Source organism: Poecilia latipinna, unplaced genomic scaffold (assembly GCF_001443285.1).
Source record: "Poecilia latipinna isolate Pla-1442-1.1 unplaced genomic scaffold, P_latipinna-1.0 Scaffold243, whole genome shotgun sequence".
In the NCBI taxonomy this organism is placed as follows: Eukaryota; Metazoa; Chordata; class Actinopteri; order Cyprinodontiformes; family Poeciliidae; genus Poecilia; species Poecilia latipinna.
The window spans coordinates 265,501-277,964 of NW_015112859.1; the positions used below are offsets into that span (position 1 = coordinate 265,501).

Consider the following 12,464-nt stretch of genomic DNA (forward strand, 5'->3'; position numbering starts at 1 on the left):
AGCCTTTATGTTCAACAGCTAATATTCAAAACCATTTTTAAAGTGGACTTTTTAAAACACATTTCTGAAAACTAGACGTAATTTCAGTTGGTTTTTCCCAGTGTTTTAATGCTCCTCTTTATTCCACGTGCAGTGTGGGGTTTTTCTTTTCTGAGCGTGACTGTGATCAATGTCTGCTCTCTCACCGGAGTTGCCATCGTACCTCTGATGAAGACGAATTGCATGAAACATGCGCTGAACTTTTTCATCGCTCTGGCCATTGGCACGCTCTTCTCCACAGCCGTCCTACAGCTCATACCTGAGGTTTGCTAGCTGACTGTATTCGTACATCTTTTACACCTTTTTACACATCCAAACCTTTTCAGAGCACAAACAAAAGCAAAAAAAGTTGAAAAGTATGTTGAAGGCTTTCATTCTTTGAAGAGGGAGTTGTTTCACCTTTGATCAGTTTCTAGTTGGTGGTTTTCCTCTTCCTGCTTTTGTTTCTTGTTGGTGGTTTTTCTTCACCTTACATGGCATTTGACATGCTTTTTGTATCTATGTGTAGATGTTACATTAACATTCAAAATAAAATACATAAAATACATACACTTAAAATTGATCTGGTCTTTATCAGAGTCAGTCTGGTTTTTCACTAATCCATGAAAGACCAAATAAATTGTATTTTGCCCCAATATAAACAGAAAAATGTAGTGTTTTCTAGGGAGGCACCGGTCTGAAAATGTAGACCGATATCAATATCCGATGTTTATATTCCTGTTATGACCGATAACTGATATTAAATGCAATATATACATTTCCGAAACCTTTCGATTCTGTGACAAAAGGACTCTCTTTTTACAAATGGCAGCAAAGTTTTAATTATCCATACCGATATGTAAAAAAAAAAAAGACAAACATCGACCGATGCTGATGTTCAGGCCGACAAATCGTGCATCCCTAGTAAAAAACACACATAGATACATGAAGTATTTCCACTGCAGTTGGCTTGGTGTCCTTTGTTAGCAGTGACGCTGCTCATATCTGCAGTCATATCTGAGCAGCCTGGAACAAGGTCTGTATCTGTCATGACTTCCTCTGTGAAGGAAATGGACTGGTTTCAAATGCTGCCTCACAGGAAGGTAAATAATCATCCTCAGGGCAGATTCCCACCGGATAACGGGCTCCTTGTTTAATTCTTTCTCCTACAGGAATCTTTGTTTGGTGATTTTACCCTGATAATCAATCAGATAAGATAATCACTGCACTAACTGGCTATCTTTGTCTTTCCTTTCTGCTCCATTGGTCAGTTTGGGGTTATGGGCTCCTGTGTGTGACACTGATCTCTCTGTGTTCACTGATCGGGGCCAGCGTGGTGCCCTTCATGAAGAAAACCTTTTACAAGCGGCTGCTGCTCTACTTCATAGCCCTGGCCATTGGCACGCTGTACTCCAACGCCCTGTTTCAGCTCATCCCCGAGGTAGAGTTACATACCTCAGGGCTGTTTCTCATTTCTCCACAAAGATTCTCGGTGTTGATCTTACATCATTTAATCCACCTAAAAATTTCTTGGGTTTATCCTGCTTCAACTACTGTTAGTTATTGTTTTCTACTTGAGTTTCTACTGTAAGAATGTCTTTTTGTAATTGTTTTAGATTAATTAATCACCAAAAAAAAAAGTATGAGGGTTAAATCACATTAGACTCAAAAATACTTAGGTAGATTACATCAATGAATTTATAGAAATACTGATTGAATGTAGTAGGGCTGAAACGATTAATCAGATTAATCATGATTAATCGATTATTGAAATGATCGTCAACTAATTTAGCAATCGATTAATCATTAACTGGAGTATACAAACTCAAAAAAGATCATTTACTGAAAGAATATAGCACTTTGGGCAGTAATTAAATCAAAACTGTACAAAATATACATACATTTTGAATTTAGAATAAGAAAAACAAAAAACACCTGGTTCAAATTTGGCAAAAATCAAATAAAATCTCCTACTAAGCACCTTTTACTACGCAGTTATTAATTGGTTAACCTAAAAAATCAAGTGCTCAGCCGTACACTGTATTAAGTTTTAGTTGCAGATACATCCTTTGCTACAAATGATCATGAGTTTATAAAAGGAATGCTTTTATCACATTTTAAGCAATAAAATATTTATTTTCCTATCTAAAAAGGATTTGAAGTATTAATTTGCATACTTTGGTATATTTTAATATTGTATAAAAAAATTAAGTTGGTAAATAAAACATCTGCAGAATATGCCTTTTTTTAGATTGTCAGAATAATTACTAAAATACTAATTAGTATTCACCCACATTGATTTAAAGACTCATTGCCAGTTATTGCAAATAGGGATGCAAACAATTATTCGACTATGACTAAATATCTATTGTTTATTAGATTAAAATTAGTTCCAATCTATTAACTAACAATGTACGTTTGAACTTGGTGTAGTGTTGTTGTTTGGTCGCCATCCAGCAGAGGGCGCCGCTGACACAAGATGGCGGAACGAGAAAATAAGCGGTCCAATACTAGTCTCGTGTGGGAAAAAATGAATTTATTGCGGTTCTATTTTGAAATAAACACCCAACAAGCTCCTTAAACATCATCCTAACAGCGCTCATTCAGTCGAGGGGCTGCGTGGACGGTCAGGAAGCATTTTGTCGTTTATTATCACTTAAATGCTAATTAGCGTTAGCTTCACCAAGTTAATAATTGAGCCCTATGGGCGTCCTGAGTTCAGTGAGTGGTCAGGTAGATTGCTTCATCGAGGCTCAGAGCAGATTGTATTCAGACGGCTAAGCTAAACTAGTGCAGATAAAAATGTCTTAGAAGATCTCTGAAGGTGTTCTGATCCATGCCATCTTCAATCTGCCTTTAGCACGTTCACACATGTATTTAACCGAGCCTGGGTGTGATCGGATCAAGCGTCTGAACCGCGCCGTTCGAAGATGTGTCGGTTATGATGCAATAAAGCGCTAAAATTTTACTCTTACCGTTTTATTTGGGGATGGAATTGGAGGCTAAAGGCCAGTTTAAAGCCTGTTGTAGTTATTTACTGGCTTACATTAAACAAAAGCTAAGTGAAGATGTCAGAGGAAGCAAGCCTAATCCTCTGAATTCATCCTCTTTTGTGTGAAGCTTTAAAGCCTCCTTAATGGGCTGGCATTATGAGGCTGCTAATCTGCGTTAAGCCCAGTAAAACTAAGACACCTTACATTCCTAAAAAGTAGTTTATTTCTTTAGGCCAAAAATCTATTGTAGGGCCAGAAATTACTCATACATCTGGCAGATTTAGATTAAAATTTTTTCCTTCAACTAAAATGTTTGCTTCTAGAGAAAATGTGAGCAGACATCCTCTAAAACTGTTTTGAGAGGAAAGGAAAAAAATGTTTTAATTCATACTTTATTCTAAAAATAAAAAACAAATCTGTATTAGCATTACAGTAATCAAATCCTTCCTTTTATTTAAAACCAGAGTTTAGTATGTTTCCTTCCATGTTTTGATTATTGGGGCCTGCCTATGCAATGCGTGGCAAGAACCTGCTGTTCTACACCCAATAAGCGGTCTCTTTACATCTTGATTTATTTATTTTCTTCCATCACCGTTAATGCGGCTCGTACCGCTGCGTGCATCCCCACAAAAGTGGTATCAAAATGTTCAGCTTGATCCAAAGAAGGGAGCTTTTACTTTTAGTGAGATTATGAGTTAAAATGAAATAAATTGCGAAAAACAAGCAAAAAACAAGGTTTAGCGTCTCAGAGTCAGGAATTTTTCTCTCTGATTCACACACACAGCACAGTGGATTTCTGACTCCAAAACTATTTTTAACTCCCCCTCACGGCCACAAATATCACCCTATTGATCTCAAAGTCGGTCATGACATAGATACACATGTCTGCTCCTGTAAAATGTTTTCAAAATTTTGCTAGGGCTTATGGTTTTTTGTCAGGGTCCTTGAGACCGACACTGGGTGTCTCATAAGGATAGAGAAACTCTCTACCATACTGAGAGCCACCGCAGGTGCTATGGTTAGTTACCATAGCACCTGCGCAGAGACAGGTCTCCCATTGTGGGAAGAATACATATTTCCTGTGACTAGTCATATTTTGCTTACATAAATTTATTATTTCTCAGAATTTTTGAATGTGAATTAAAATCCTTAGTATGAAGGTTGAAAATTTTCTAGAAAAAAACAATTATCCACTGTATTTATCTTTTTATTTATTTCGCACCGTTAGTGAGAACCTTATATTATAGCTTATAGTTGTCAGTCTCAGACTGAATATCATTGTGGATGAGGTTCAGCCATTGCACTGTAGCAATGAACCAGGTCAGCACTATAGTGCTATGGCTGACCTGGTTCATAAGGAACCAGGTCCTTATGGTGGACCACCACTCTGGTGGTGGACCATGTCAAGCATGTCATTAAACTGCACAGATGTGCTCCTGATATTTACCAAAGGCAAGTCCAGCTGTGCAAGCTTGCTGGCTTGCACGGACGTGTCACATGTTAAGCATCAGAACTCGGGTCCAAAGTAACGCGCACACGTCGGGCAGGCCCCAGTTACATTTACCATTGCTCTATCCCTAATCTTCAATTCCTCCCACATATTATCAATCAGATTAAAATTGGCATACACTGCAATAATGGGAAAATCACCTCCAGTTATATATATAAAAAAAGCATGTTAGTAAAATTAAAGCTTAATTTAAACTTATATCTGCCTCTGAATAATTATGGATTTAACTGAAATTTCTATTACAGTGTACGGCATTAGAGTACTTTCAGTGGGCGGGATTAAGACTCAAATACTGTCAAACATTTTCTCAACTGTGCAGACGCAGTTGTGCAACTCCTTGAATACATGTACCTTGAATTATCTGAAAACACCTTTAAGCTCAAATGGCGCCAGGTAAATGACTCTCTGAGCTTTGAATCTGTCTTGTAACACTGGATTCTTATTGGACTTCTGCCCAATAAAATGACTTGTAAAGAGATTCATAATTAATTTTATGATTAAATAAACTAGTTTTGACCTAGACGCAACCTCAACACACTAAAGTTTACCAGAAACACAATAACTGTATAAACCTAAACAAAACACACAGCAGTATTGACTCCTGTTTACAGAATACACTCCTGATAATCTCCTCAAACTAACAGATTATTCTCTGTGTCCGTTAGGCCTTCGGTTTCGACCCAATGGTGGACTTCTACGTATCCAAATCGGCCGTGGTTTTCGGAGGCTTCTACCTCTTCTTCTTCACAGAAAAAGTTCTCAAGGTTCTCCTTAAGCAAAAGCAAGGGGTGAGTTAATATTAACACTGCTTTTGTTCTGTCCAACTACTGCAACCTAAGATGGTTCAAATGTGACAAAACTGGTCCCGAAGTGAACATACGCTTCATAAAAAAGGACTTTTTTCTTTGTTCTTGCTGTTTGAGATTAAGTCTAACTAAATGTTTTTGTTTTACTAAAATTAGGAGATAAATTGTTTCTATTTGCTAAATCCCACACATTAGTTTGATGTTGACAAAAAATCTAGATTGGGTATCAATGACAATGTAAGAGTGCCACCTACTGCACCGCTTTGCAGACTCGACTTATATGAACCTTTAACTAACTAACCTCTCACAGTTTTTACTTGAATATTGAGTCTTTCTTCCCAACTGACCCTGTAAAAACTGAGCCAGGTTTGCAGCCTGCCATGTCCCCAAATATTCATCATTCTTTGAGATTTGACACTTTAACATTTGTCAACTTCAAGCTACTTTTAACTATTTTGGCTTTAGATTTTGGGTAAGACCCAAATTCTAACTTGATAATTTTACTTAATTACATAGATTTTAGTCAATTTATTGTTTTTTTATATATATATTTTTTATGTACAGTAGTCCCGAGCTGGAACCTTTATATTTGCATGCTTCTGGTACAACAATGCAAACAACAGCGTATAACAAAGCTGTTTCTCTCGGCCCACTGGATGTTAATTTTGCTTCAGAAAACGATCTGATGAGACCCTGAAAAAGACTATTACTGTTGAAGCTGTGCTAAAAGGAGTTAGCCTTCTAGGGAAGCTACTCAAGCCTAAAATAGCTTCTCAATGCACAGGAGCTAACGCTAATGTTAGCGTCTACAGCCCACATTTCTAAAGAAGTATTTGTTGATCTTATGTGTGTATTTATTCAATCATTTAGCAGCAAAAAGGTTTTTTGAACTCAAAATGTTGCTTATTTTGTTGATATTTAGTTCTGTATTAATTGTGATTAATTACAGATCTTGCAGTTATCTTGATTAAACATTTTTAAACATTGCTTCAGTGTTTCTACATAATCCAACTTCAAAGTTTTTGTTCCTTTGTCACACTAAAGATTTTGACCATAATAAGACAAATTGTCAATAAAGGTCAGGTTATATGAATCAGTTTGTAAGGCTCTGTAGTTTTATTATATATATTTTCACATATTTTAACCCTAGCCCTAACCCTACCAGACGAAACTTTTGCTCCAACTGGTATTTCCAGCTGACATGCCACAGCGTGAATACCTTGAACTTGTTCTGCTAATCAGCAGCAGGTTTGACTGGTAGGATGGGATGTTTGCTCTCTAATAACTGATGTGATGAAAAAGGATGTTCAGAATCTCTACAGGCTGTTTGCATTGCCTTTGTTTAAACAGGGCGTTTTACACGTCAGTCAAAGTTCGAGAAGATGAATCATTGTTTGTAAAAATGCTCCTCATAATGCAGAGAAATAAAATGAACAAAATTTAACTTGGTTTCTTCTTTCTGTTTCCAATAAACGAGCTTTTCTTGTAAATATTAAGTAGTGCTCAATGGTGACTTGTTTCATGATTCTTCTCAACATTAGAATTTTTTTTAACCCCAAACAAAATAATTTATTACAGGTTTGTGGCCTTGTTGTAATCTGACCATTTTTGCTCTTTAAAAACTAAACTGATTGAAACTGTGAGACTAAGATAATAAATTCAGTTTTATTTAATTCACAAAATGTTGTGAGAACAAAATAAAGGAGTTAATTGTGAAACAGCTGCGCCATCTAGTGGTTGCTTCCAGTTACACTATAAGATAAATAATATGCTACTAGAACTAGTGTTTCATTTTTTTCATCAATATTAAGAAATTATTGGCTTTAAAAAAGCTCCTATATCTTGCTGAAAAATTACTTGTTAATTATTTTTGTCTTATTTAAAGTGTATTAAGATTTTTGCACAAAAAATACTAAGATTTTGTGTTTTTGCAGTGTAGAAAAACCAATCGACATTAAGATAGTAATTTTTTTTTTAAACAAGACAAAACTACGTAATTTTCAGATCTATAATAACTTATAACTCCCTTTTCTATGGAAACCAGACTTCTTTACTGTATTAAAATATTATGTTAGTTGTGCCAATTCTTTACAGTTTTTAAATAAAAAGTAATAAAAAAGCAATCTTTTGTGTCCCTCAATTGTCGACAGTTTTGGCTCATTAAGTAAAAAGTTTGGACACTCTTAACCTAGAGGGATTATATATGGTTGGGTTGTAACTAGTTGCATTTACTTAAGTAACTTTTTGGAAAATAATTTAGTTTTACAAGTATTTTTTTACTCTTACTTATAAGCGTTTTATATAAATTGATATAATGATTGGTTAGTATTTTTGTTTCAAGTCTCTGAAATAATGCCGATCTGGCAGGGTGACCGCCATTTTTATCCACAGTTTCCTCTCAGTGCTGCTGTTTTTTTAATTATTATTATTTTTAAGCAGTTATGAGGCAAAAGGTGGCAAAATTACTCAACTGGTTGTTGCTAGGTAACCGGAGTTGGAAGGAACTTGAAACTGTTTGTTGCCCAGCAGGTTGTTGCTAGGTAACCAAAGAGTGAGAGAGTGAGTTGATTTCACCAAATCACTCTGGATCGAAGTTCAGAGAATATTCTGTATTTCGAACATTGAATATTCTATCAGATGTATTATTTATTGGTATAGGTCATGTATATCGTAATATAATATATATTTTTTATTTCTTAGATGGGTACTTTTTACTTCTACTTGAGTAAGAGCATGTTGAAGTAGTGCGACTCAGTTGAGTACAACTTATAGGTAAAAATTTCTCTCTCTGGTTGCTCTGGGATCTTTATCATAAACATGGAGGGTTTATTAAATGTTCTTGTTCATCAGTTTTTGCTGTTTTTGACATCGTTAATCGTTGTTTTGTTTTTGCCTCCTCGACCCAGAGCCACGGCCACAGTCACTACAGCGGCGCAGATCACTACTCGGCCCCGGACAGGGATGCCGAGGAGGGCGAGAAGCTGCAGCAGAACGGAGAGGCCGGCGGCCTGGCGCAGGGGAAAGTGGACGAGGCCAGCGAGGGAGAGCTCATGTTGAGCCCCGGACAGGCGCCACAGGTGGGGATCGGACGTAAAACAGGACAAATTATTTTACTTTACTACAAACTGTTTGAATCCTCCTGCAAAGGTAACACAGCACAGATCTATTCTAGCTCTGTATGCTGCAAATAAGTAGCGGTGAATCTTACCTCACTGTGGAGCAATTTCTTTTAATCCAGCCACATTGGAGGGTTTCACAGACGGCCTTTTTTAGGTCACGCTGCTACAGTCCCAGTCCAATCTTTAAAACAAGTTGCTTCCTTTGGTCTGACTGGTCAGAAACATCTTGATTTCTTGCTTGAGGAGCAAAGCAGCTCAATGAATTTGACTAGAAGCCCATCAGAAAAGGAGTTGAATTATTTTAACTTACAGTTTCTAGAGAGAAAAAAACCTGAGTAACAAAAACAAAAATTATGATGAAAAGTTTAAAATTAAAAAATACTTCTCTGTTTCTACTTCAGCTTTCTGAGGCTCCTACTTTGAGAAACACTAAATTGATTTCAGTCGGGTTTTAATGTTTTGGCAACGCCACAGTGGAGGCCATTTTCTCTTTAATATTATTACCAAATCAGTAACTCTGACCTCACCTGATGCCTTCAGAGCTTTAGGAGTTGCTTTTGCTGCCTCCTGGATGAGTTGTTAAACCATCCCAGAGTCATTTCGGTTTGGTTACCAAGCTCTGCTCCCGTCTCTCCAGGAGTCTGAGAGGCCGGACAGCGCAGCGGCGGCGCGGTCTGGCGGCCGAGGCGGCGGCTGCTACTGGCTGAAAGGAACGACCTACTCTGACATCGGCACGCTGGCCTGGATGATCACGCTGAGCGACGGCCTCCACAACTTCATCGACGGCTTGGCTATCGGCGCCTCCTTCACCGCCTCGGTCTTCCAGGGCATCAGCACCTCCGTGGCCATTCTTTGTGAGGAGTTCCCGCACGAACTCGGTGAGTCTGGAAAACTAAAAGCCACCAGACGCTTCCTAGCTGTGAAGCTTTGCCATCTGTTGTCGGCGTTTTCATCAAAAATGTTTGCCGATATTCTGCTAATGTCGAAAAATCACAATTTTTCGACATTATTTCTCATTAAATAAGAAATCAAATTTAAAATCATAAGTTTGTTCACACAACTTTAGATGCGGCTAAGAAAACACCTCAACCTAATGCAAAAAATCTTTTACCAAAATCACAAGCCTTTTCGAAATTGGCGTGTTTCCATTAAGCAAATTAATTTTTATAATTTCAATTTGCGCCACATTATGGTTAGCAGCTGATGATGGCTGTTCCTTTCTCTGCAGGAGACTTTGTGATCCTCCTGAATGCCGGCATGAGCATCCAGCAGGCGCTGTTCTTTAACTTCCTGTCAGCCTGCTGCTGCTACCTGGGCATGGGCTTTGGGATCCTGGCTGGCAACAGTTTCTCTCCGAACTGGATCTTCGCTCTGGCTGGAGGGATGTTCCTCTACATCGCTCTGGCAGACATGGTGAGCTGACTTGGAAATCCACATCAAGTGTCGCTACATTCTGCTTGTAGAAGGCGTTCAGGAGAAAAGTGAAATGTTCGGTGGTTACCTCTGCTGCCTTTCTGGCCACTAGCCCATTTATGACTCACTTACCGCTTTGCATTATGGGAAAATGTGGTGCCGTTTGTAAAGTTACACAGTCAAAAACGAACAGCAATAAGCAAAGAAATGTGGGTTCACATTTCAGTCATTTTGAGCATGTTCATTCATTTATACATGTTACAGTTTCAAACTAAATATTTCACTAGAAAACTTGGGAGTGCAAGCTAAATATTTTATTAATTGGCACGTTAACTAGTTTGACAGCAAGCAACTAAATATTTAGTTTACTAACTATTGAGTTTTCAACCTAAATATTTAGCTCCAAACTAAATATTTACTTAGAAAACTAAGTATTTTGTTAGCAAGCTAAACATTTTGCTTTAAACTAAATATTCAGTTGTCAAGCTAAACTGATTAGGAAACTAAATATTTGATTAGCAGGCTAAATATTAAGCCTCATATTAAACATTTAGTTTGCTAACTAAGTCAGTAGTTAGCAAGTTAAATGTTTAGCTTAGCTTCACACTAAATAGTTATTTAGCAAGCTTAACTAAATATGTGATTATCAAGCTAAATGTTTAGCTTCAGATTAAATAGCAAATTTAACTAAATATTTAGTTAGTAAGCTAAATGTTTGGTTCACAAGCTTAATATTTAGCTTCAAACTAAATATTTAGTTATCTTACATCCTGTAAACAAACCCATATTTGTTAATTGAAAGGTTTGACATTGGAGTTGATTTGCTGAGACATTATTGGAAAATGTTTGTTTAGATTTTTCTATCAGACAACCAATCAATCAACCAATCAATCAACCCATCAACCGACCAACCAACTAACTAACTAACTAACTTACTTATTTACTGCCTTGTGTTGATATTAAATATGAATATTTCTTTAATTTTTATGAATGGTATTTGTCTTTTTGATTTACATTAAAGATTAAGATTTTTTTTTTCTGTCTCAGTTTCCAGAGATGAACGAAGTGAGTCGTGAGGAAGAGGACGCAGGTGGCAGCAGGTTCCTCATCACCTTCGGCATCCAGAACGCGGGGCTCCTAACGGGCTTCGCCATCATGCTCCTCCTCACCACATATTCAGGACAGATCCAGCTGGGCTAGCGCCGGACTCTGGCAGAAACGGGGCCCAGTTCTGCTCGGTCCTGCTGCAGGGATCCGATTGTGCGGCGGGAACGCACAGTCCTGTATTTAAAAGAACTGACTGCTTTTGTGCAGCTCTGACATGCAGTAAAGTTCATGACCTTTGAACTTTTTTCCTGTCTTATGACGGTTTTAAAACATCAACCCAGTTCTTCTTTAGCCACATTTTCCTTTTCAAAGTCTCGTTGTTTTCCTCGTACTTGTTTGTCCTCGATGTTCCGCTGATCTGGGATCGGTTAAAGTTCATACAGGTAAAAATATCAGTGATTCTTTGTGAAAGCAGATGAAGATTACAGCTGCTGTGAACATTTTACGTTTGTTTTTTTTTTTTTATGCTTTCACAATTAATACCAAAAAAGCACAAATCCTGAAGGACTTTGAGGTGGAAATATTCCTTCTATTTGAACAGTTTTTGTGTGATACTTTAAAGTTTTATAACATTTAAAAAGTACAGAAAAGTTCGGTGAAGGGCTACACGATGATCCTGGAACATTATCGCTTCTTTGTCATCTTTATGCAGTGATGGATCCTTCATTGTGAAGATGATGTTTAACATCTTTTTTTTCCAAAAGGCCCATGCAGTGGCATTTCTCTACAGTTTACCATCTGTGCCCTTCATTTATATAAGCTGCAAATTGTTTTTTAGATTATTTTTTTTCCGTTATGTGTAATCAAGGATGCGTCTGTGGTCTCATGCTTTATTATTTTTTTTTTTATTTTTATCCTCAAGTATTCTGTGGTTTTCCAGTTTTTACAAGTTCATGATCATATCTGTGTTTACCTTCCTCGACTTATTGATCAGTGATAAGTGACACCCAATCCTCAGTCAAGTTGCACATTAAATATATTCCATTAATGTTTATGTTATGAATCACCAGGAATTTAAAAGAAAATACTAGCTAATTTGGAACTTCTCCAAAAATTAAATAACTTTCTGATAAATATTTGAACCTGGAGAAGAAGCAACAGATAAAACTTTTTCTAATCAATTAAATTTAAATCAAGGCAATAAAAACAATAAACAAAAAAAAAAACACCAAATTATCTCAAATTTGAACTTCTTGGTTGAACAAAACAAGAAGTTTCTTTGTGGAGGAAAAGTCAAGTTTCAGAGAAATGGCACTAAAGTTGCCAACTGAAGAGTTGCCGTCCAGAAAAAAGCCGCCGTCTTTAGAAATGAATTGCGCACATGACAGAAGCACAGCTGAGCACCTGAGCTCACATGGTGTGATTGAAACAAACTGATACCATCCCAACAAATTATCTACTTTTATTCAAAATGAACACATGCTATTGCTGTAGAAAATGACTCCCAGTTTGGTGCGTCGCCGGCCCTTTAAATATTCCGATATCCTAGAAATAGATT

The 12,464-nt window shown here is 37.1% G+C and overlaps 1 protein-coding gene across 4 annotated transcripts in view; it reads left to right on the forward strand.

Moving 5' to 3' along the window:
• Window positions 1-12,464, forward strand: part of slc39a14 (solute carrier family 39 member 14) — a 39,117-nt gene extending 26,653 nt beyond the window's left edge. For 3 of the 4 annotated variants that reach the window (XM_015032509.1, XM_015032508.1, XM_015032510.1), the window contains 6 exons: window positions 1,290-1,459; window positions 5,187-5,309; window positions 8,234-8,404; window positions 9,084-9,324; window positions 9,675-9,859; window positions 10,907-12,464. In XM_015032509.1, coding sequence (XP_014887995.1) covers window positions 1,290-1,459; window positions 5,187-5,309; window positions 8,234-8,404; window positions 9,084-9,324; window positions 9,675-9,859; window positions 10,907-11,059 — 1,043 coding nt within the window. In that variant the 3' untranslated portion in view covers window positions 11,060-12,464. Of the gene's footprint in view, window positions 1-133; window positions 304-1,289; window positions 1,460-5,186; window positions 5,310-8,233; window positions 8,405-9,083; window positions 9,325-9,674; window positions 9,860-10,906 lie in introns of all 4 variants that reach the window. The other variant, XM_015032511.1, reaches the window with a different exon arrangement.